We start from the raw sequence: 25463 nt of genomic DNA, 5'->3' as shown, positions 1-25463 counted from the left end.
AGCTGGTCATCCCACTGGTTGGCCCAGGGACACTTCCGAGAAGGCTTACTTGCACAGTTCGATGAAGGTGCCGAGAATAAGAATAATTGGTCCCACTATTCAAATGGGTCAAAGCGTCTTCGCAGACCTTCTAGTTCGATCAGATGCAGAGGGGTCCAGCGGGACGACAGCGGGCTCACGGTGCCAAACCTTTCAGCCGGTCACCAGCGGTTCCTTGATTCGGCTTCTTAGTTTCAGGATACTTGGATCCTATCCTTCGTTCAGTGAGAACTCAAGCGAACGACATGGTATCGGTGTTTGGAGCCTTCGCTCATCCAGGATCTCCTTCGCGCCAAAACGAAGAGGACCCAATGGGAGATCTGCTCACATGCAGGCACACCATACATGGACCAATCACGGACCACTGTGGTCCCAGGCATTCACAGCACACCAGACTCTCTGGCACCCAGGATGTGTATTGGAACCAGACAGTCCAACCCACATCCTGGAAGCACACACACAAGGCATGCAGAAGCCTGCGAAAGCTTGGCGTTTCGCGGGAGAATGCATGCCCAAATAAGGACTGACCCGGGTCGGATCGACCTGGGGAAGGTGAAGGGGCAACATGGCCAAAGTCAAGGACAATGAACCTTGTAGCATGGCCATTTTGGAGCCAGCCCACCTATTTGTGCCAAATGCGGTAAACACGGTTTACCTGGCAGGAAAGAGTTAAAAATATACAAAAGGATAAGCTGCCACCAGCCCTATCCAAGGCACATCGGCACTCCTCCTAAAAAATACTTTGAGGGTGTCTAGGGCCTTTAGAATTCAGGAAGACCCAAGTGCACTGTACTGTAAGGTACATTTGCAACATGTTGCAGAAAAGTTGCCACATTGACAAGGGCTAAGGGAAACAAAGTCTCCCAGTACGGACTGTCTTTAAGGGCATATCAGTTTCCCCATAACAAAGTGAGCAGAAAGTCCAGAGGAGTGCAGCAGAAGGCTGTGCTCCACTGGCAAAGTTAGGCTATGGTGTAAAATAGCAGCAAAAATGTGGGGGGTAAACCACAGGAGGGGACACTTCCCATAAAAGGTAATCTTTCCTAACAGATACTGCAAATACAATTAATAATTTTACTATACTGTCATGTTGCTACTTGAAAATAGCATAACGGGAAAACATTTTTCAATTGTATTTGTTTGGTCAATTTAGTAAAACTGCTTCTACTTCATAATACGACTAAGCAAATGAAATACAAAATAAAGGAAAATAACTAACAGATAAATCATTTCCTATTGGAAGAGAAGTACCACTTTTAAAAGTCTTGCATACATACCTAAACTTGCATAAACCTCTCTTGTCATGTTTAGTGGTGAGGATGAAAACGTTTTAGCATAGAATTTCAAAATTTTCTCCTATAAAAAACAAAAATGACACTTAATTTTTCAGGAAATCCAAAGCGTATTAAGTGTCATACAGTTTCTGCAAGTATTATTTATAATATAGGCATAAACATAATTAAATTCATTATTTTGTTTTTTAGAGCTCTCATGTCATAATCTAAAAACTCATGTTCAATAAAACTTTGCAAACTTTCACTAAGAAAAGTATTGCTTATGTTTCAGTCAGGAATACTTTCGAAACAGGATTAGGTTAAGAGAACAGAAAGGTTAACAACTCAAATGAGGGCACGCTAAGTGTATCAGCAATAAAAGAACAGACTGGGAATGCGCACAAATGTAAATTTGCCTCTAAAAGCATAGCACACCTTTTGACTAGCTAGCCTTTTTCAAGCCCTGGAACACAGGAAGGAAATCATAGGTAACTGTGCCAAAAAATGACACAACTGGGGGAAAACGAATGCTTAAGGATATCGATGTTTGTCACAATATTAATTGATATGATATGACACTTATAACCCGCCTGTGCACAAGTGTTTCTATGCGCGCCAAGACAAGTAGGGGGAAACAGAGGGAGATCAATGACAATGATCCTGCTAGGCCCAGATAGCGCAAGTGCAGGGAAGTGGAAGGGGAGAAGGACCAGGGGAGGTCAGTAGGGAGAAAAACAACTTACTTACCCCAGGTAACATTCTTTCGTCTGGATATTCCTCCCACATATCCCTCATATTTGATATATGATATCCAGCTTCAGCTGCTTTGGAAATTGTTTTTCGGCAGAGGATGCTGTACGTCGATGTCATTGATTCGATGTCCCTCGAAGGCCTCTGTCTCCAGGATGATGTCATCTAAGGCATATAAAGCACGCGCAGCGCCCGTTGGCTTCAGTTCTGTTTTTTCCCTTACAGCAGAAATACCTGCATAGCTATGGGAATGACCATACTCAGACTTGAAGGAAAGAAAGCTGTAATAGCATGGGACATTCTACTGTGGGGTAGGCTGGGAGAGCGATGAAGAATACGTGGGGGGAACATCCAGGGGTCAGTAACTTGTTCATCGAATGGATTTTGTCCTCCCACATATTCCTCATCTTTGATAGACTCCCAGAGCAGTGTTTGATTTGGTGGAGGGAGTAGAATTTGTATTTTAATTGTTTTCATGAACGGAGTGCAGGACTGTCTTACCAAAGCTACCATCCTGACCGAGGGAAGATTCCAGGCAGTAATTCTTTGTGAACGTGTGGATAGTAGACCACGTTGCTGCATCACAAATATTTTTTTTATTGGGAAACCCCTTTGCAGGGCTGTAGAGGTAGCCATGGCCCTGGTGCAATGGGCCCTTAAATGTTCCCGAGGATCCTTCCCTGCCAACCTGTAGCATTCTGAAATGGCCAGAATGATCCATCTGGACAAGGTCTGCTTACAGACAGCCTGACCCAGGTTGTGGCCCGTATAGCCAATGAACAGCTGATCATCAATAAAGAGTTTTGCCATTTATATAAAAGCTTAAAGCTCTACAAGGGCCCAACCTATGTAATCTCTCCTCCTCCTTGCTAGGATGAGGGGGCCGAGGGGGATAGAAACAAGGCAAAACAATCTTTTGTCCTATATGGAAATCAGAAATGATTTTGGGTAAGAATTAAGGTTTAACCCTTAGAACAACCCTATCCTTGTGGAAAATAGTAAGGTGGCTTGGACGAAAGTGCCTGCAACTCTCTCACTCTACAGGCTTATGTCAGAGCTACCAATAATATGGTTTTAAAGGTTAACAACCTTAAGGGACATGAATGTAAAGGTTAAAAAGGTGCACACATTAGACATTTTAGAACCAAATTAAGATCCCCAATTGGAACCTGGAACGGAGATCGGGGTTGGGGGGGACACATTGGTGAGCACCTTTAGAAATGTTATCACCAGTGGAATTTTGAAGTAGGAACATTCCTCCGAAGAGCGCTTAAAGATGGACAGCACCGCCAAATAGCCTTTAATAGTACCAACCTGGACCCCCAGATTGGCTAAATATAGTAGAAAGGATAAAACATCCAGGGTTTACATGGAAAAGGATCTACATTCTTTTCTCTGCACCAGTTGTAGAATTTATTCCAATGGCAACAGTACAAAGACTTTGTTGTTGGCCTTCTGGCCGAAAGCAAAATCTCCATTACGTCATCTGGGAGGTCCCAATCCTTGTACCTCAGCCTTTCAGAAACCAAGCGTGAAGGTTGAGTGTTTTGACCTCTGGATGGAGAACCTGACCCTCCTCTCGCGAGAGAAGATCCTCTCTTTGTTGAAGATGTATTGGAGGACAGATGGACATGTCCAGAAGGTCCAGGTACCACGTCCTCTTGGCCCAATCCGGGTCAATTAGGATCATGTGTTTCCCAAACTTTCTCAACCTCCTGATCACATGAGAAATGACGGGGACTGGCGGAAACGCATACAGGAGTGGAAATTCACGGTCCAGCACAAACACGTCTACTAGAGCTCTTCTTGGAGGAAATTCCCTTGAGCAATAAAGTTCACACTTCCGGTTGACACTGGACACGAACAGATCCACTTGAGGGGTTCCCCAAAGGGTGAAGATCTCTTGAAGGACTTCCTGAGCTAGTTCCCACTCATGGAGACTGTGCTCTGCCTGCTCCGAGCATCCGCCGCCATGTTCTCCTCTCTGGCTAGGTGAATTGCCGATAGGGAGATTCCTTCTTGTATTGCCCAGTACCAGAGCTGTAGTGCCTCTCTGCACAGTGGTAGGGATCCTACACCTCCTCTCTTGTTGAGGTAGTACATGGCCACTGTGTTGTCCATCATTATCAGACATTCTTTTCCCATACAGAGGGCAGAAAGGCCTTCAGCGCTAGTCTGATTGCCCTCAGCTCCAAAAGATTGATATGTAGTTTGGACTCTGATGGAGACAACGACCGCTGACTGTCAGATCATTGGTGTGAGCTCCCCACCCCGTGAGTAAGGCGTCCACTTCTGTTATCTCCGGCCATGGTTGCCAAAAGGGTTCTGCCTTCAGAATGTTGTCCTCGCAGGCCCACCACAGAAGATCTTGTGCAACCCTGCTTGAAACCTGAAGTAGGCCCGACATCCTTCCTGAGAACTGGGATCATTGAGTTCTTAGAGCCCATTGAAGGGATCTCATTCTCAGGTGGGTGGGCCTCTGGCAACAGAAAAATGCAGGATGCCATAAAGCCAATCAACATAAAAAAAATCAAAGGCCAGGAGACACTGGGCACTTGGAAATTTGATGACCATCTGTAGAATGTCTTGAGCCCTCACCTCAAGTGGCGAAATCTTTCCCAAGGATGTATCCAGAACAGCTCTGATGAATTGGAGTTTCTGAGAAGGTGTCACACGGGGCTTCTTGTAACTGAGGGAGAAGCCCAGTCTGTGAGGGGAGTGGCAGGTGACGTTGAGATGATGCAGGTCTTGTTTAGGAGAACGCGCCCTGATCAGCCAATCGTCCAGGCCCCGCTCCTGAGACTCACTGCCACCAGCACCATCAGTTTGGTGAAAACCCTTGGGGGAGGTCAGGCCGAATGGCAGAATTCAAAATTGCTAATGAGAACCGCCAACTGCAAACCTCCGGTATTTTCTGTGCTTGAGATGTATTTGCTCATGAAAATAAGCATCCTGAAGGTCCAATGACACCATATAATCCTGGAGTTGGAGGGCCTGAAGGATCTGAGAAAGTGTGACCATCTTGAACGTGTCCTTCCTGAGGAACTTGTTCAAGTATCTCAAGTCCAAGATGGGTCTCAGTCCTCCATCCTTCTTGGGTATTAGAAAATAAGGGGAATACCAACCCTTGTTACTCTCCGCTACAGGTACTGGTTCTATTGCACCTTTCTCTAGCGGGGTTAAAATCTCCTGTGCAAGGAGCAGATCTGGAATCCTCAAAGAGTGGTTCCCCGGTGGATTGTCCTGAGGTCTCTGTATAAAGGGAAGGCAGTAACTGTGGGCTACAGTTTCCAAGGGCCAGGCATCCAAAGTAATGTCTTGCCATTCTTCTAGATGCTGTGACAATCTGTCCCCCACTGGTGAACTGTGACTCAAGACCTCTGAGAGGTTTTGAGGCGGCTGATGCAGTGGCCGATGGTAAAGAAGCCCCTGATTGAGTTGGCTTTGCACCCCTTCCTCTTCCACCACGAGGAAATCTATTTGGCCCCTTTGACTGGCCATTCCTTTCTCGCCCTTCCAACTGAGGAGTAGTAGCAAAAAGATCTACCGCTCCAAGGTTGTCCACTAGGTCGAAAAGGCTGAGGTTGCCTAATAGCGGCCCCGAAAGATTTGGCCGCCACCTGCGAGGTCTGCAACTTCTTAAGACTCTCGTCAGCCTTGTTGCCAAAAATGTGAGACCCTTCAAAGGGCATGTTGAGAAGTCTGGATTGCACATCCGGTGCAAAACACGACTTCCGCAACCACGCAAACATGTGCATAACGGTGCTAGTAGCCATGGCTCCGCTGATGCTATCAGCAGAATGCAAACCTGACTGGAGAGACTCGAACATGGCTTCTTTGCCGTCTATAACTATGGCTAAGAACCCATCTCTCTCTGATCCCCTTCGGGAATGTGCTATGCTGCCATGGAAATGCAGTCCCATAGGGTGAATGTAAACTTTACGAGGGCACATGTGGAGTTGGCAGATTTGAAAGCCATACTCCCTGCGGAAAATACCTTCCTTGCCCATCCATCTACTCTTTTGCCATCCTTATCTGGAGGGATGGTAGGGTAAGCCACTTGCTTAGATGTTGCAGTAGCTGCCTGTACCATCAGACTCTCTGGAGTGGGGTGTTTTGACAGGTAGTCGGGGTCACTACTGGAGGGGCGATACTTCTTGGTCAAGTTTTTATTTACAGTCGGATTGGTTTCCAGCGTTTCCCAATTTGTCGCCACCATTTTCTGCAAGGCAATGTGAAACGGTAATATGGGGTCCGACTGAGGACCCTTGTCTGAGATGTCCGTTAGATCATCTTGTTTGAATGGCAATGGAGGTCTACTCCAACCCATGTAGTCCACTACCTTAGACATGAGTTGTCTGTAGGACTCATTTGCATGGTCCCCAGCCTCTGGTCTCCCAAACTCCAACTCAGGTGAGGTATCCTCCCCACTTGCAGTCTGTAGGTTGTCATAGAGGTCTCTCAATCTTGACTCTTCTGCAATAAAACTCTCAGGTGCATTTGGCGTACCAACTGGAGGCCAAATGGAGCCTCTTCATCGGACTGCTCACTCTATTCATAAATGGAAGAAAGACTTAAAATAGTCTTTCCTGCGTAATGTTACATAGATTTTCTCCGGAATTAGGGATTTTTTTAATAATGAGTTTGACGCTGGAAGAGTCGTCGAAACATTTTTTTATTGGCGCCGTAGATTTTACTGGGGTGCTCGACATCAATGGCGCAGCTGGCAATGAGGGCGCAGCTGGCATCGATGCCTTCGGTGTCGATGTCAACGTCGATGGTTTGGCTGGCGTTGAAGGCGCCGCCTGTGTCGATGATGTGGACGACCTCGACTTATGCTTCTGGCTCAACGGATCCCTCGATGATACTTCATTGGATCGAGGTCTTGAGGGCTCTCAATGCAGTTCAGGGCTTTGTCCCGGGCTCGAGGGTGCGCGGGATTTAGGTCGAGCCCTTTCCTTCCCAGCTTTTTTCCAAAGCACGGTAGGAGCATGGCTTAGAAGCTTTTGTTTTTCAAATATTTTGAGCATCTCTGCTCGGAAGTCCTCGTACTCGGCCGGAGTGTACTTTTTGGTTGGGCAAGAAACTCTCGTGGGGGAAGCGTGTGACAACGAAGTTGACAAAGGCGACCTACGTGCCATCTCTTCGACTTCTTCGAGGACGAATACGAGTGGTGGGAGCCACTCCTCGATCTCGACCGCTTGGCCTTCTTCCTCGAATCATCGGTCGAAGGTTACTTGGTCATGGTAGGAGATTTAGGGATTGGACCTACCTTCAACTACCCCTTACGTTCCTTCAAGGTCTTTCCAATCAGACTGGCACTTGTAGCAGTCAGAGGAGTTATGGTCCGCCCCAAGGCACCAACAAACAGATCCGATGGTGATCGGTCAAAGACATTTTCAACCTGCACTCCCGACACTTTTTGAACCCGTTCTTCAGGTTTATCGGTGTTGATGAAGAAGACATTTAGATCTCGAAATAACAAAGTCATCACAAAAGTGAAGAAGCATGCCATATTTCTCTAAGCTAAAGCTGTCGCGGAAAAACAGTACTGAAGCCAACGGGCGCTGCGTGTGCTATATATGCCTTCGATTACATCATCCTCGAGACAGAGGCCTTCGAGGGACATCAAGTAGACGCCACTGACGCACAGCGCCCTCTGCCAAAATTTATTTTCCAAAGCAGCTGAAGCTGGATATCATATATCAAAGATGAAGAATACGTGGGAGGACACAATCAATTCGAAATGCAGGTAACTCAGTAAGTGCACCCAGCGGGTGGTTCATAAGTGGGGAAGAAGGGACTGTAGGGTTGCAAATATAGACCATAAGTGCTGGGGGAGCCCAGAAGCAGTGCAAGTGTCAAGGTTGCAGAGCAGGTCTTCACGGTGGTCAGGAGAGCAATTTCTGTGCTTCTGGCAGCTCTGAAGCCAGACTGGTGGTTGTGGCGACAACCAACCGATTCAGTTTGCAGATTAAGCTGGGAGATGGCCAGCTTTTCCAAACGTTTGCCCAGGAAAGGAGTGATGGAGATTGGGCGATAGTTAGCCAGAGAGGAAGGATCGGTAGAGGGCTTCTTTATAAGGGGGTGCACAACAGAGTGCTTAAGGGGGGAGGGGAAGGTTCCAGATGCAAAGGAGTGATTGCAGAAATCGGCCAAGGCTGGAACAAGGGTGTCAATGTGGTCCCTGATGTTTCTGGATGAGCAGGGGAGAACCTGCTTTGACAAGACTTTCATAGATCAGACTTGTCTAGAAACATCATCTGAGGTGAACAAGGGAAAGGAAGAGAAAGGAGGAGGAGAGAGCCACAGGCGGGCCAGGAGTGTAGGAAGATGAAGTAGAGGAAGAGAGGGTGGACAGGATGTTCTGAGATTTAGTGATGAAATAAGAAGCCAAGGCTGTGCAGAGGGCCTGGGAGTGAACAGGAGAGGGAGAGACTGCAGCAGGATTGGCCACCTCCTTTCAGATTTTGAAGAGTTCGGCCTAGTTGTTAGATGCAGCTGAGAGGCAGGCCTGGATGTGGGTTTTCTTCTTAGCGAGGACAGAGAGTCTGTAATGCCTTTGGAGCAGGCTAGTTTGTCAGGGGGTGCGCCTGATGCTCTCAACTTCCTGTTAGCCACCCTACACTTGCGTTTAAGGGTCTCGAGGTCAGAATCGTACCAAGAGTTGAACTTGGATTTGGGTTTCAAACAGATCCTCATGACAGAGGGCAAGGACATCAAGAGTATTATAGATAGAGAGATGAAGGTTAGATAGGGCTGCGTCAGGGTGTGAGTCAGCCAAATGTGCAGAAGGAGGAGCGAAAGTGGTGGCGAAAGCCTTTCCTGAAACATGCTTCATGGGTCGGATGACCGAGAAGGTAGGTGGCAGTGCTGGAGTCGGCTTGGCCTGAGGGGTAGAGAGAGAGCAGTGGGAGGAAAGGAGAAAGTGACCACTCCAGGAGAGAGGAGTGGTGATGGGGTTAGAGAGGGGGAGGTCTGAGGAGATCAGAACATCCAGGGTGTCCCCTGCAGAGTAAGAAAATTGATACAGCTGAGATGAGAAAATAAGATCCGAGCCTAGCTGAAGTTGTGACTTATTAAGATATGCTTTTCATATAGTGCTTTATGCCAGATTGCTTCCACTTCTAAGCAATGTAATAATAGATGACGTTATTATCCAATAATATTGTACTGAACTTAATGACTACGGAATGACAAAGGGCATAGTCGAACATGCATGGAAAGCTAACTTGCAAACTGAAAGCTCACCACACATTTGAGGCGGGCACTTAACTTACAGATCTAACTTACTGAGGCAAAAACTGTATTTCATTAATAATTCATGTAAATTATACTACCAATATCATGATAGGCTGCATAACAGACAGAATCTAAGAAATGGACATAGATGACATTTTCAGAGATTATGAGAAAAATGTAATACTACTCCCTGAAAGTTCCCCTGATATCGAATAGTCAACATTCTCAAATTCGTATGTGTTTTACAAATTACAATACTTTGTGCAAAATGTGAAAAAAGCAATGGGAACTGTTGACGTCTTATATTTGTCCTCTGAAATACAGCAATGCAGAAATGAAAAGATTATTCGTTATCGGCTTCAGCAACTGCTATTAGGGTTTGTAAACTCTATTTTCACTATCTGTTCAATTTTAGAAACTACAATACCAAGCAAACTAATGATTCAGGAGGATTGTTAAATTGATGACAAATACAGCAACTACAGGCTTTGAGACAGTGATACTAAAAGCTGTCTTTTGAGCCATTTCATTTTTAATAATAATGTAAAAATGACTCACCATATCGACCACTGTACTCCTACTCCAAAGGCCCATACCCTGCATAAGTGTGAAGCATTTGCCCATCAGGGAAGGGACTAAGCTTTTTTGCACCGAAAAAAATCCTAATTTACAATAGCGAAGCAGCATTCCATGCGCAGATCATGCCACCCATCGTACTGCCTGCAAGTCTTTAATGCAGGAGAATGAAATCTCTGAGGGCCAATGTGTTGTGATCTGTATGCTTCCAATGTAAATACATCTATTAAAAGACCTAGAGAGATCCCAGAAGCATGCTTACTTTGATGTACTCCGCCACAAGCAACAAAGAGCCTATCAAAAGATTTAAGTCCTGTCCAGATGTTCATATATTCAGAACACAATGGGTGAACGAATGCAGAGTCCTGGCATCTCATGATAGATCCAGAATGAAAGTGGGAAAACAATTCTCTGTGTTCATGTGGGAATCCGACAAGATCTCTGGCAAGAACGATGAGGACTGGACAAAAACAACTCCTTAGCAAAAACCATTAGTGGCTCAGAAATGTACGGATTGCAATTCACTAATCCTTCTAGCCCCGGTGACAGCGGCTAAGAAGAAGTCTGTATTCTACATGATCAGCTGAAGATCCATAAATGTCATTGGCTTGAGTGTCTTATGTTCTAAGGCAGATAGGAAAATATTGAATATCCCATTGGATGAGGGGCGCAAACTGCTGGATACAGATGAGCAATACCATGTATGTGTCTCTTAAACACAGCTTTAACACGAGAAAAATAAATTGACTGAGCTATGATAAGCCATAGAGTCCCAAGTGAGTTCTGAAATATAGAACCTGAACTCCTGAACAAAAAAGATCTGATCTAAATGTCAGCATTTCATCCGAAGAACAAGCCAGGAGGTTAATGTTCCTGTCCAGATATGTTCTACCCTTGACTTCTTCTTTCATCTTAATGTATCTTTTCTTTGCTTGACAGAAATGTGGCTTACCACTTCTAGATACCTCTGTCCTGGCATGTTACTCCTTTGTGTCTACAAAATGCTCTCATGCTATTTGGCTTTGTGGTTAAGGTGGTAGCGTTGCCATTTTTGTCCATTCTTAATGCTCAGCGTCTCCCTCGACACATATTTCTTCTCCCTTCACCTCTTTTTCGAAAATAATACCTCGGCTCTTTCTCTAGACCTTTTTCTCTTGCTTTTCATACTGTACGCAACCAACCCCCCCCCCCACAACCCCCCTCCCCCATCGATTCCTCTTTGTAGTTTCTATGAGGATCTGGACTGTCTTCTCTTCTTCCTTTATACTCTATCTGTTTTCTTCTTGGTGATTCTAACCTTCATCTCCCCAGTACTTAATCGTCCTCTCCTCTTTTACTTTTCCCAGATTAATTTTCTCTTCCCTCTGTTCCTTTCGGTCCTCTCTGCTTAAAGCAGAGCGGCACTGGAAGACAACGTAAGCCTCTACTGATCTCACCCTTCCCTCTAAATTGCACTTCTATTACCCTTTACCTCTCAGTGCTAAGCATTGTACTCATCCCTCACCACAACTCTTTCCCAGCATCCATCTACTCAAAATAATGCTCACCTCCTCCCCTTCAGATCCTTCCATCTCCTCTAACCTCTCATCCATCGATGTCAATGACTACTTTATTTCTAAGGTTTCCTCACTTTGTTACTCTTTTTCCCATCCTACTCCTTCCCCATGCCTATAGCCAGCCCACTTTCATGTCACTTCATTCCTTCTCTCTCTCCTTACTTACTCTGATACTGCCCACTCGTTTCTCGTGCCCACCCACTGCTTCTCCTCTCATCCCTATTCATTCATCCCTTAATCCTATGATCTATTCCCCTACAATTCTTTATCTTACCTATCTTCTCAACCTTTAATCCTACTACTTCTTCCTTCAAACACGCAACTATTATTCCCATTCTAAAGAAACCCTCACTTGACCCCCTCCTCCTCCCTCTAACATTCATCCCATCTTTCCCATCTCCCATCTCCTTTTTTTCTCTAAACTCTTTGATCAGTCTATTTCCAGGTCTCTTCTTATCTGAACTCCCATTCCCTCCTCCCGTTGACTCAATCTGGTTTCCGTTCATTCCACTCTACCAAAATTGCTATGCTACATGTCTCCTGTTCTCTTCTTTCTGCCCGTCACAATAAGCTCTCATCAATTCTCATCTTCGTTAATCTCTCTCAGCAGTTGATAATGTCAATCACACTACACTAATTTTCGCTCTCACTTCTATAATGGTTCAGTTCCTATATTCCCAGTCGCACCTATTTGGTTTCTTGGGTTGGTCATATGTCTCTGCCCTGTCCCCTTCTCTATGGTGTTCCACGAAGCTGTCCTCTGCCTTTACTCTTCTCTAACTACACTATTCCTCTATCTTCCCTTATTGAGTCCTTCAATGTTTCTTGTAATTTCTATGCATTCCCTCGCATATCTTTCTTTCCTTCCTTCCTTTCCTTCCCATTCAGATTCTCTTCATTTGACTGTCCTAGGCTGCCTTTCTGCTGTCCAGTCTTGGATGTCCTCATTTCTTGCAAACCTTCTAAAACAGAAATGGTGTTCTTCCTTGCTGCTTTCCCCTTTCCCGTCCTCCTTCCATCCTCCTTTTCTTTCTTTCTCTTCCAAAGATTGCAATCTCATAGTCACTTTTAATTCATGCTCATCTTTTTCTCTTCACATTTTAACTCTGGTCAAATATGTCGCTACTATCTTTATAACATTCACTGGATACAAACTTTGATATCTTTCGATGATACTAAACTTATCTCCTCTTAAATGTATTCCCTACTCGAATATTTCTCAGCTCGTCCAGCAGGCCTTACCTCTTCTCACCTCAACTTTCTTTGCTACGTCTTCAACTCTGCTAGTCTTCTCTTTAAAACTGATCCTCTATTTCTTTGTTTCTTCTTTCTATTTCTCCCCTCCCTTTTTGATTCTCGCCTTCCATTTAATTTCCTTAGTATTGTCTTTAAATGTTATCATGGTGAAGCTCCCACTTACCTTTACTCTATTTTCTTTCCTTATTCCCTTTTTCAATGTCTCTGTTCACAACATTTAAATATTCTCTCTGTCCAGTAATACACTGTGCCTACTTCTCTTATTCACACTTTTTTGCTCTGTTTTCTTCTTGCCCCTAAATTATGTAATTCGCTTCTACCAGATATCTGCTCCTCTCCTTCCCTCCCATCTTTTATAAGTGTTTAAAAGCTAATTTTCTTTTCGCTCATTCTGTCAACTAAATGTATTATTTTATCAGTTAAATTTGGACTCTACCACTTAGTTATTTTCCACCGTTTTTTGTAAACCATGTACAGTTCTTTGGGAAAAGCATTACAAATAAATCAATAAAATGCAAATACTCACAAAAACTGATCTACTTGCTGTGATACCGAGATCTGGTTAAGGATCTTCTGGTTGCTTGAATAATGGACATACTTTCCTGGGACAAGCCCAGATGCCCAATAAATAGGTTCTAAGGATCTAAGCTGGTAAGTCGAGGAGATGGCCTTGTCAAAAAAGGGTAAGAACCACTCTCTGTGTGAGTTGGGATGAGAGAGGGGGGGTTACAGAGCCAGTCCCATCTCTGAGGAGGAACGCTGGTGGCAGAGAAGAATCCAATTCCTGTTTTCCCCCTTCTATGCAGACCACTCATACTCTGGCCATACCTTGACCAATTGCTTGCCAGTCTTCTCTCGTCTTTTGCAAGAGCATGCCTGAACGAGAAAACCAGAAAGCCAAAATTACTGAAGGACGAGCAAGCGAGAAAACTCCCTGAAGGCAATCGTACTACGTGTCAGAGGCACCGCAGCCAACTGTGGTATTGAGAGAGAAATAACACATCCCAACATGGGAAAGATGATGATAGCCTCACACAGCTTTCGAACCGAACATACAAGCTTGTACAACACCCAACAGAGCCCCTAGAGCACCAGGGACCACAAAGAGAAAAGAATTGACTAAGGAGTTTTGTTCTGAAGTTTGAGTGCGCATATTTGTGTGACGAGTGTGTAGAAAAGTTAAAGTAAGGAGTGGTTATGAAGCGAATGGTACAGAGCGAAAGGAGGGTGTTTAAGTAGTTTGGAAGGCGAAGGGGGAGTAACAGTGTATATGAGAGGAATAGTAGTGTGAAGGGGGGAGTACTAGTGTGGAGGAGGGAAGTGGTAGTACGGCAGAGTGGAGAATTATTGTGGCAGAGGAAGCAGTAGAGAATAAGGCGAAGCAACATCAGAGGGTGGTGGTAAGACCTAGGATGAGTGGGAAACCGAAGGGACAGGAAAGAGTGAATTGGAGGGACAGAGAGTTCACAGATGAAAAGAGAAAGGTAAGAGCAAGCCTGATAGAAGGGTCCGGAATTCAACAGGGCAGTTGGAAGGCACACACTCTATCCCCATTACAACACTTACCTTTGCATAGGGAGAATCAGCAAGTCCCTGAGGGAGTTAAGAGTGACAGACCCAGTGCCTTTCTGTCATCATCCGAGCTCATCTAGAGTTTCAGTATACTGATGGAGAAACACTTGGTAGCACTAACCTGGAGTCCAGGGCGCCTGGGCTAGGGAGGAGGGATGGCCATTAGCCCCAAAAAATATTAATGAACTGCTTCTGAGTGATTCTTGAGCCATCTGTGACAAATATTAGTATTCCCAGCATCTTTTTGAGGACATAATGGAACACATATTTGTTATTTTTTACATGTTGTTCTCCACATGCTTACATTCGGTTTCCCACATGCTTAAAATGTTTACCATGACCCTTTCTTCTTGGTTTGAACAATGGGCATGAGCCAAAAAGGCAGTATCGTCAGTAGAAACTATGCCCTGCATTCAGTCGATAGGTGGAAAAAACAGGAACTGAGGCGCAACATTTTGCGACGCACAGGTGGAAACGCGGATAAGGAGAATAAGAAGCTATGACAGCATTGGGAAAACATTTTCCAGTCAAGCCTGCAATGCAGGCATAAACCACTTCTGAAAGAGGGACGGGACCGTAGAGTGCAATGAAGTGTGCACAACTCATCTATTTTGGCCTGATTGGTGGAAATAAAGATTTGTGCAGGCTGCTTTGTGAAGGCCACCAGGGATTTTGCTGTCACAGTGCTAACCCCGACTTTACTGAGCTTGTTATCAATACTCATGTGTAAGAGATCAACAAAGCCAAACAGGAGGTTGTGTATCTTATTGTCTGTATCTGACTATGGCTTGGTGGTCCTGAGCTAAGCTTGCATGTAGACAAAGCCTGATGCATATTTCATGTGTGGCCCTGTCAACATGGTGCAGTTTAGAATCCAATGTACTCAAAAGCACCAGTTTGGCAGCCTTCGGTTGCAAATGTAAAAATTACTTGTTTATCCTAGGCAAGGTCCTTTGTATAGTGCTCTGCACAACTCTGTTTTTACCATGCACTTACCTAACATGGAGACCAAATTATTACAGTTAATGGTTACCCTCCATCTTTTCTGGTTCAACTCCCGATTCTCTTGTGCTTCTTCTCTGACCCTGTTGTCCTTTCACACTCTCACCTGGCTCTTACTTAAAATAGAAAGTATTGCAGAATGATTCCTTTATTTACACTCGATTCACTGCTAAATACACATAAGAATCCTTAACCATTACACTCTTGGTGCTTCAAAACAGCTTAACCATAATAGGCGCACCATAAATCACCAATAAACTGTCAAACTTTGAATGGGCCAAGATATTATAGGTACAGTGCGTGAGCATCCAACATTAAATCTGGCAAATGCAGGACTGGCACATAAAGAAGCCGGTATTACATGGTATAGATAATAGGAAGGAGCAGAAAAAAGTACAAAATTAAGTTAAAAAGTAAAAATCTTGCAAACTGAAGGCCTGCTATCTGTGAAAGTGTCATGTGCAACCTACACAGTGGAAAGGACTTGCAGTGAAACTGAAGGATAGGGGAGAGAGCCAGGGGCGCGTACAGTCATAGCCTTATTCGATGAAAAAAATGATTTGGCTGTGCAAAAAACCCTAGATCCTCTCATCCAAGAATCAATGACTCTTAAGTAAAGAAAAGAGAGGACGAGAAGTAAAATCACAACAAAGCATTTGGGCAAAATATGTTTTATTACACCCACACATATACAGTAGTCAATGGCAGGAAAGAGCATGAATATTGCGATGATTCGCTAGGTGTTGTTACTTCGCCCCAGGGGGGAGCCCCTTCTCATGAGGCTAGGGAGGTGAGGTTGCTACCCAACATTCCAGCCAAGGGTAGTTTAATGTGGGAGGACCTCACAGAGAGGGGTTCCTCTCCTGGGGATAAGGATGACCACCTGGGTAAAAGTCGCCAAAACACCCAGAACTTAACCCTCTGAAGCCCATTACTGCCTTTCCACCAACCCTCCCTTGATAGCAATTCTTTTGGCTACTGTAACAGTATACCAGTTACCTCTACTGAGACAAAGAAGTTTGCTAGCAATACAGATAGTATGACTAACTTCAGTACTGGCATGAACAAGATCACCCAAAGCCTGAAGATTACCAGCAAGGCCAGGACTGAGACGAGGTGGCCACCAGGAGCCATGAAGTATGACACAGAAGATACAGGAACGGTATAGACTCCTGTGGGGTAGTCGTCCTGAGAAACACATAAAAACTAACAAAGGACTTTGAGCAGAGAAGCAGCTGTGAGGGGTCATAAATGCGCGATGGGCACAAAGTTATAGTTTTCTCAACATTTGCTATTTATTAAATGAGAAAGTGTGAGATAAATGTCTATTTTTCCCTACCCTAACAAGAATGTCCCTGCCTAGCACACTAAAACTAAACAAAGCTGACCTAGTGTCCAAAAGGTATACAAGGAATACACGAGAAGCGGTCAGGTCACCAAAACAGTGTAAAAGTTCAATCTCAGAAAGTACTCCCCTTGATCAATTCAGGAATATCCTTGGAAAAGTTCTGATTCAACAAAGGTCTGTTCAGTTTAACACTAAATTTCTTTTCCCTCCTCTGAGTCATTCAACTTGGTAAAGTAAATGTCAATTTCACAAATACTTGTTCAAAAATCAATTACATTGGTGTCTTCCACAGTATACTTCTTGGTAAGGCAAACGTCTCTCTCATAAAACACAAGTTCATAAACCAAGGCAATTGTTTTCCTCTGCATGTAAAGCAATTACCAGCATTTCACACTTCCTCTTCCAGGGAAATACTTTTGTCAGGATAGCACAGCAACTTCCTCTGGTGATGCAACAGTTTGACAAAATTATAATTGAGTTCATAATTTAATAATTTCGCATTTATATAGCGCAACTAACCCTGGGGTATCTGAGCGCTGCCTATTATTACCCACAGTGTGTGGTGCTCATTTATCGACCTCGGAAGGATGAAAGGCTGAGTTTGGCCCTGCCGGGATTCGAACCTGCGTTAGCAAGCTTTGCACGGATGCCAAAACGAACGCTCAACTCGCTGTGCCACTTGACCGGCTGATGTTCTTTCCACCACACCTTTTGCCACATTTACTCTGCTTCAAAACATCTTCTTTCCTCGTCCACTCACCTGCCAGGACTAACCACTATTGATCCCTCTCCTGGTTTACTCGCTTGCCAGGAGAAAAAACATCTACAACTACAATTGTGTTTAGTGGCCATATTTGTTCCAAGATACCACACACCAGTATCCTATGTGAGGAGGGCGGAACAATAGCTGCCTCTATTTATAGTCTTCACTGTTGACAATGTGGGTTACAGGTCTCCCCCAGTTGGTATGGTAAGCGGAGTTGTGCCCTTATGGCCTTTCTTCTGCTTTATTTGTTTGCTATTCAAAATTATTTGTTTCTACTAAAATTCCTGCTCACAGCACCCCAGGATCACCTTTAGGCCAACTCACTGGTCTTGTTTGGCGTCTCCACTTCACATATTGGTGCTGCTGAGGACCTTCTGTGTTCTGTCCGCTCCGTTTCCAGCACCTTCTTAACTTCAGTGTTCTGCACAGCTTCTCCCGGTAGCTCTGCCAGCTCCGTTGGTTAACCACGTCCTCTGGCACATCGAAGCGCCACATGTGTTGTGAGCACGTCTCCCCTTCGGTTGCACTTCTCGTCCAGACCCTGCTTCCTGCTGCACGCACTCTGCAATGTTGTATGCCGCGCCTTCTTGCATCAGCATCAGCTGGCGTTCTTCTTTCTGTTTCTGTGGCAAAGCCAGCACTCCGGACTGCCTCTGCTTCAGCTACTCGTTCTGCATCTCTTCTCTCCGGCTGGAACTCATTTGTGAGTTTAAATGTACCGCTCAGGTGTCTTGCTCCATAACAACTAGACGGCACATTCGGGTCAATGGCACCTTTGATCCTCACTAACTCTGAGCCCTTCTTCCTCGTCCCAGTACCACAGTCATTATGAATCTTGGAGTCCATAATGGATTGCATATCAGTTACATTGATTTGCTCTATTTTAAAATATGCATCAATGCTTCAAACGTGTAGAGGAATCCTTAGTTAAAGAGGTCCCCAATTCCCCCTGATATGAGTGACATAATACCACCCACAGGGTCAGGATCAGGTACTGGCAGCCTTTCCCTGGGCATATGAGAGGATGCCCATACCGGGGTTTCAGTAATGATCTCAGTAGATTCATCACACAGCATACCAGCACAAATAGCAGTCCAGCCTGGGAAGTTTAAAGGAGACTCAGAGGACGCGGCAGGAAAGCTGAGAGAAGTTTGCCAAGAGGCCGATGACGGGAGTCCTTTGCCCGGTGCTCTGGAGCTGGTTAAGGACGTGACTGGAGCCTGGAAGACAGTGGCGCAACCTCTGGGAGGTGGACAGAGTGGTCCAGTAAATGTGCCTGCACAGACTGTGAAGAGAGCAGGAAGAAGGTTCATGGAGTGAGACCAGCAGAAGCCAGAGACGCCCGTTCAGCCTGGCAAGAAGACGCAAACACCCAGTAAGAACCAGACAAGAGTCCCGGAGCCAACACAGGTAATGGGCATATCATGGGGACCGGTAGGGGCTTTGAGATGTAGGAGTGAGATAAACTACACAGTAATAACGATACAAAGCATCTTCTTTGTGGCACTACCTGGGAAGAGAGTCAACTAAGTGGGCCTAGTGAGAAGGAAAGAGAACCAAAGGTCTTCGACCTGAACCGAGGTAAAACCTATATTAACACTAGTCATATTCCTTGTGGGAGTACTTGGCAAGGGAGTGAACCAAGTGGGCCTAATAAAAGAAGTATAGAAACCAGGGTCTTGGACCCAAACCAAAGTCACATATATCAGCATACAAGTCATGCTCCTCGTGGCAGTACTTGGTAGGACAGAGAACCAAATGGGCCTGCCAAGAAAGGGGGAGCAAACAGGGTCTGGAACCCAAATATGTACAAGGTGAATATCGGAGGGAGGAACCCTCCAAACAGTGGTAAAGAAAAGACCACTGATCGACTAAGGCGAGCCTGGAACTATTGTGAAAGTTACCTAAAGAGACAGGGAAGGAAGCCAGTCCCCCGGACCTCAACTGGAACTTTGTTGATACAAACATCCAGGGGAAGGGAGTCATTACCCCTAGATCCAACTTGATCATTACCAGAGAAGCCAGGGCAAGGGAGTCATTCCCCTTGTATCGATTGGTTAACTGAAGAGACTTGCTTTTAAGACACCAGGAGAAGGGAGTCACTCTCCTGATGAAAGAACTTTACTTTTGATTAAAACTCTTTAGTTGCAGTATAAGGGACAAAAGTACGGTTTTGTTTCAGGACTGTGGTGTTTTCAGTTTACAGACATTCTGACATATTCTTTAGTCTTTAGTTTGAGGCAGGGAAACCCCTCAGAGTTAGGGATGGCTAGATTTTTGAATTCAATAAAAGTAAATGTGTTAAAATGGATTAACAAAATCAGCCCATGGTGGGAAGATTTGGGAAGGCCACCCTATTTATGGTAAAAAGGGAAGACACTGAGAGGTTAGTCAAAACTCACTCAAGGTAAGGTAGCTGAGCAGACAAGGCTTAGTCTCAGGAAAAGTGTGAGTGGTCTAGGATTACAATAAGTCCACACAGAGTAACACCAATATTTCAGGCTAGACAGTAAGCATATACAAATACAGTTCTTTATTAGGCATTCAGTTACAAACTCAGCATATACAAATCACAGGTAAGTATTCCCACACAACTCCTTATGAACACTTATACGCATTCTCCAATAGGAGAATAGAATTGCGTATGAATCAATTACCAGTGCAATACAGGTGAGTAGTCCAATGCAAGGAAAAATAGGCAGAACCAGCACAAGAACAATTCCCTCAATCAAGTCCAACCCCTAATTTCAAAAGTCACACATTCCAAATTATAGCCCCCTCGGATGAGTTTATTTCAAAATGATCCAGTGGGCTCTGTTGATGTTAGAAGATTTTCAAAGTTAGATAAGTATTTAGAGTTTAGGTAAGTACTCAACTCAATCCTAATCACTAGGGTATGCCTAGGAAATTATCCTTAACCTGGGGTCCCACCACCACAGGTCAAGTCAGAGTGAGTCAGGACTTTACAACTCAATGTTATCCTTTGTAGCATAGGGGACAGAAAAAGGTATGTTAACTTACCCCTGACTCTGGTTCTTTCAGATACTACTGCAGACCTTCAGGAATCTGTTGGGGACACAATCTTCTGCACTTAGTTTGAGGGCAGAAGTCCCAGGGGTCACCGGGGAAGAGGTCACTTCCCGTGTCGGGAGTTGGTCACATTGTATAGCAAGCAGTTCCAGTCAGCTTCCAGAGGAACACACAAAATTAAGAAAGATTAATACTTCTGCAGTGCAGACCCCAACATGACAACTCATAAGATTGAAGAAGGAATGTTCCAAAGAAGGTCACCACGGTCAGGCGGCAACAAGCGATCATACAGCGGTGAACACAGAAGCCGCCACAGCACTGCTTCCCTTGAAGTGAGACGGAATCAGCGAGGTACCCCAGGAGTGAGCTGGTCTGTCCACTGGTTGTTCCAGTTATGCGTCTTATGGCTCAGAAGGCATGGAATCTTGAGCAGGGGTTGCGACTGGTTGTTCCCACCAGTTCAGGGTTCGAAGCACCGACAAGGGTCTTCCGAGATCAAGCGGGGGAGCAGGGCTTCATAAGACCAATCACTGGAGTTGATGCTGGTCTGCTGCAGAGGTCGTCCTCGGGTCATCAGCAGGCTTCTCTTCTCCGTAGAAGTCTTGGTTCCAACAATGATCTGATGAACAGTTGCAGGAGCCTTCCTTTTATCCATGATTCAGGCTGGCAGAAAGCCCAAGCCAACCAATGGTAAAGATCTGTAACATTCAAACAGCCTGGGGTTGTCCAGTCATGGGCAACAACTGGTCATCACATCCGTCCAGCAACAGACATTTGGACGTCATAGGATGGGTCGCACACACAAAACGCCTCTTTGACTGCAAAAGCAACAGCCTTCCCCGGGAAAGGGCTTTCCATATAAGGCTTTTGCTGATCTAAAAAGCCAGGAAGAAGGCCAAAGAATGAGTAAAAATCTTTTGGCACAGCCATTTTAGTAAATTGACAAGGGGGGTCCTGGGAGTCTCTCTGCCAGACATTAGTCCTGGTTACGAGAGACTTACCCAGAGTCTTTAGCTCACTATCTGTCACAGAGAAGAAATATCCCAAACATATCAGTCTTTGTCCTGCCCTGGGGCAGTCCAGCACTAATGTCTGGCAGAGGGACTCCCAGGACCCCCCTTGTTAATTTGCATATTCAAGTAACTTTGGGTCTCACCCTAAATTACTAGGGGAATCCAGACGTGGACACCTTGCTCACTACCCTTATAGAGGCACAGCTCCTCCCTACTGATGAGGTTCAACCAGACCGAAACACGTGTCTGGGGATGCTGTTGGTACTCTTGTTCAGAGGAGAATTGCCTAGCATTTCGGTGCTAGACTGCCCCAGGGCAGGACAAAGACTGATATGTTTGGGATATTTCTTCTCTGTGAAAGATAGTGAGCTAAAGACTCTGGGTAAGTCTCTCGTAACCAGGACTAATGTCTGGCAGAGGGACTCCCAGGACCCCCCTTGTTAATTTGCACAGCCATTTTAGTAGCCATCTGCGGTAAATACAAAAGTGCACGAGAAAAATATCACAAAAAACAGTAAAAATCGCCACCAGCTTGTCTTAGACACATTGTCAAAGTAACTAAAAAGCAAAGGTGATGTGTGCAATTTTAAAAATACTAGGGTCAATAAAGAGAGAGACATAGGGCCTCATTGCAGGTTAGCTAGTATTTCGGCAGTAAATCTGCCGAAATGCCACCAAACAGATTTACCTTTACTGTAACTTGGTACTTGGTCCGGAAGAAAATTCTGCCCGATTCCAAGTGGCAGTATGACAGTGTTAGTACCCATTTTTGGAGTCCATATTAATTACGGTAGTTCTGCCTGAATGGCCGCATTTTGGAAGTAAGGTGGCGGAATTACCTCCAACATTTTCTTGGAGGTTTTTCCTCCACCCCGCCACCAAAACCATAGTTGGGTGGTGCAGTAATGCAGTGGTAACGTGGTGGTAACTCTGTTACCACCATAAGTTACCACGACATTACCGTCGATTTTAGCTACACTTCCCAACTTGTAATGAGGCCCATAGTGTCTCAGTGCTGACAGTCTTAGGGACTCGCCAGTTTCCAAATAAGAATGAGCAAAACAGGCAAAGGGAAGGCTTTTACTGACCTCCAAAAATTCTGGACACGGTTCATAACAAGCACAAAAAATGCGGTTCCCATAGGAATCTATGGAGGGAAAGGTGCAAAAAGAAAATCTTTTCTAACGGTGTGCAAATGCGCTGTGCAGGGCTTAGAGTGACACAGATTTCACGCAAAACCATGGTTGGGATTGGAAAGGAAGCAAACACAGGTTCGAAAGCAGGGACTCGACATGCTTTGTGAAATGGTGTTACATAATTTTAAATGATTAAAAAAGGCAACCTGATAAATCAAAGCCGTGAGAGCCTTAGCCTTCAGGGTAAGGATTGCTGACACAAAGTCACAGGCCTCACTTGTGGAAAACCTATTCTAAAGCATTATATTTTGCTAAACAAAGTTGCTTTGGCAACGAGTTGTAAATCTGCCTTGATGCACAGCTCTTTGTTTTTAACAGCCAACCCAATCCCACATTAAACATCTTAGATAGCAAAGCAATTGTTTATGTTTCAGTTGCCACTTATTTGTAGAACTTACTGTGACGAATGTCGAGGTGTCGTCACTACTTTAGATGGGGGAGCCCCTTCCCATGAGGCCAGGGAGGTGAGGTTGCTACCCGACAGTCCCCCTGGGGGTGGTGCTCAGCGGGAGGATCTCAATGGGAGGGAGAACCCCATTGGAAGTGGTGACCAGCTTGGGAGAACACAATATCAATTTCCCCCTCCCACCATCCTCCAAAACGCATCCACATTACCCGATACCCCATGTATTTTTGTAATACATCCCAGGTAATAACTACTGGGACGAAGAAGAGGCACGAGTAATGATAATTACTAACAAAAACGGTCTAGCCTTTGCAGCAACTGGATTGGCCCACTGTCATTCAAAGGCAGAGAGGGAACCAAAGGATGGCGTCTTCCTTTTTGGTCCGGCGTGAACCGTAAGAGGCTCCAGGTACGCAGAGATCAGCCAGAAAGTGACGCAGACCGCGTTCAAGAGAGAACAGCACTAGCAGAGGGATCACAAGACGGGAAGCACACCCGATTGAAGGGAAACTGCTTACCGCTGAACAGAGCCGCTGGTGTGCACAGGGACCAATGCCGAACAGCAGAAGAACCGCGCAGCCGAGAGACTGGGAGGCCGCTTATGCTCCTGGGAGACCTGTGAACAACCAGAGTGGGACGTCCCAGACCCTACAGGTAATAGGGTAGCTGATACCAGGGTTGGGGAGACCCAGAGGGGACAAGAGGCTTGAGACAAGGCATATGAGAAGCAAACGAGTAATCACGTGAAGGGGCCTGGGACCCACAGAGGAAGAATAAATACTGAACAGTGACACGTGCAAACTTTGTTTATTCAAGCAGTAGGCACAGACCTTGGCAAGGGAGTAAACCAAGGCTGTGGTTTATCAATAAAAGGAACTATGAGAACGAGCATGTGAAGGGGGTCTGGGACCCATGCTGGGGAAATGTCCCCCAACTAGTAATCAAGAGGAATATAAACTTTACGAATACAAGAGACCTTGGCAGGAGAGTGAAGCAAGGCTGGGGCTTGAAGAAAGAGCGAGCTGGGAAGCTAAGCAAGTAAAGGGGGTTTGGGACCCTTAGAGGGGTCAAATACCCCAAACCATAATATCAAGGAACACGAAGCAAGCAAATAAAGGGCCACACAGGGACCTCGGCAGGAGAGTAAACCAAGGCTGCGGGTGAATGAGAAAATCGAAATACCCTACTTGGCAGGAGTGTAGACCAAGGAGAATGGCTGAGAAAAGGGTGTCCAGGCCAACCATTCTTATCACAGGGCCTGAGAGTCAAGCCTACCGGATAAAGACAAGGTTGACCACTACAGACACAGATGAACACTAGACAGACTCTAAAGAAAGGGAATGAACACCTTAATTCTTGTAAAACCTTTGCTTACTTTCTACACCTTTTCCGAACTTTTGTGTTTGGCCTCCGAGGTCGGCTGCAGGAGGGCAATCAAGAGACATTTCTCCTTTTCTCTTTAAAAAAAAAATGTTTATAAACATTATACCAGACCATTACCACTTCATGAGATTATTCAACATTTCAAACCTCTCAATATCCGGTTAAACTCCCAACTCCCCGAATCCTCTCATCCCAGAAGCCTGTTAATGGTATTCCCAGTCCTTTGTTGTAAACCTTCACACTCTCGCTCCATTTTTATCTCATGCCAATTAGTCCGAGCATTCGCCCTCACTTTGACTAAACACGGTTACTGTGAGAGCTATCCACTGTTGTATATCTACTCCAGGTTCTTGTTTTTGCTCCCCCAGCGCCTTCTCCCACACTCCTGTTTCTGCTGTTGGCCATTTCCGCAAATCTTCCCACCATCTGTTAACACTCAGTACTTTGTCAGATTTCCACTGCATAGCTATACTGCGCTTGGCCAGCAAATATATTAGATCTTTGATCTTGCCCATCGCTTTCAGTTTGGTCCCCCTCCTAAACAGTCCCAATATGCATACCTCCGGGGATTCCATATCTAGGTTAACACCCCCCGGGGCTACCTTATTCGCGATGTGCTTCCAGAAGTCCTGTATGATGTTGCATTCCCAAAATATGTGCATCATACCTGCTATTTCTTCTTCACATTTGGGACATGTCTGCACGCTTGCACCTTTAAACTAGGCGATCGCATCTGGTGTAAGATATTCCCCATGTGTGATGCAGAACTGTAGTCTAGCATTCCTGGATACTTTCTTATGGTATGAGACTATGTTATCCCATTATTTGTCATCAAAGGACCTCCCCAGTTCTCTCTCCCATCCTGCCTTGCATTTCAATTCTTCCCTTGAATTGCTCTCTATCAGGACCTCGTACAGTCTAGATATGGCATGACCCCTTCAGAGATATTTATTGTAGTTTCTATTTCCTCATGCTCAATTGTATCTTCTATAACAGTCACCTACCCTGAACTGTGTTTAGTATGGCTCTATGCAATAGGAATTGGCCTTCATG

General features: G+C 45.2%; 1 protein-coding gene across 3 annotated transcripts in view; it reads right to left on the bottom strand.

Annotated features, from left to right (window-relative positions):
* The window catches only part of TBC1D32 (TBC1 domain family member 32), a 2506374-nt gene that overhangs the window by 2064661 nt on the left and 416250 nt on the right, over positions 1 to 25463 (bottom strand). For all 3 annotated transcript variants that reach the window (XM_069606604.1, XM_069606605.1, XM_069606606.1), the window contains one exon: positions 1317 to 1395. In XM_069606604.1, the coding sequence (XP_069462705.1) occupies positions 1317 to 1395 (79 nt within the window). The remainder of the gene's footprint in view (positions 1 to 1316; positions 1396 to 25463) is intronic.

This window comes from Ambystoma mexicanum, chromosome 4p (assembly GCF_040938575.1).
Source record: "Ambystoma mexicanum isolate Mex_15411 chromosome 4p, UKY_AmexF1_1, whole genome shotgun sequence".
Lineage (NCBI taxonomy): Eukaryota > Metazoa > Chordata > Amphibia > Caudata > Ambystomatidae > Ambystoma > Ambystoma mexicanum.
The sequence above is the reverse complement of the archived record's forward strand: the minus strand, read 5'-3'. Positions and strand labels throughout refer to the sequence as shown.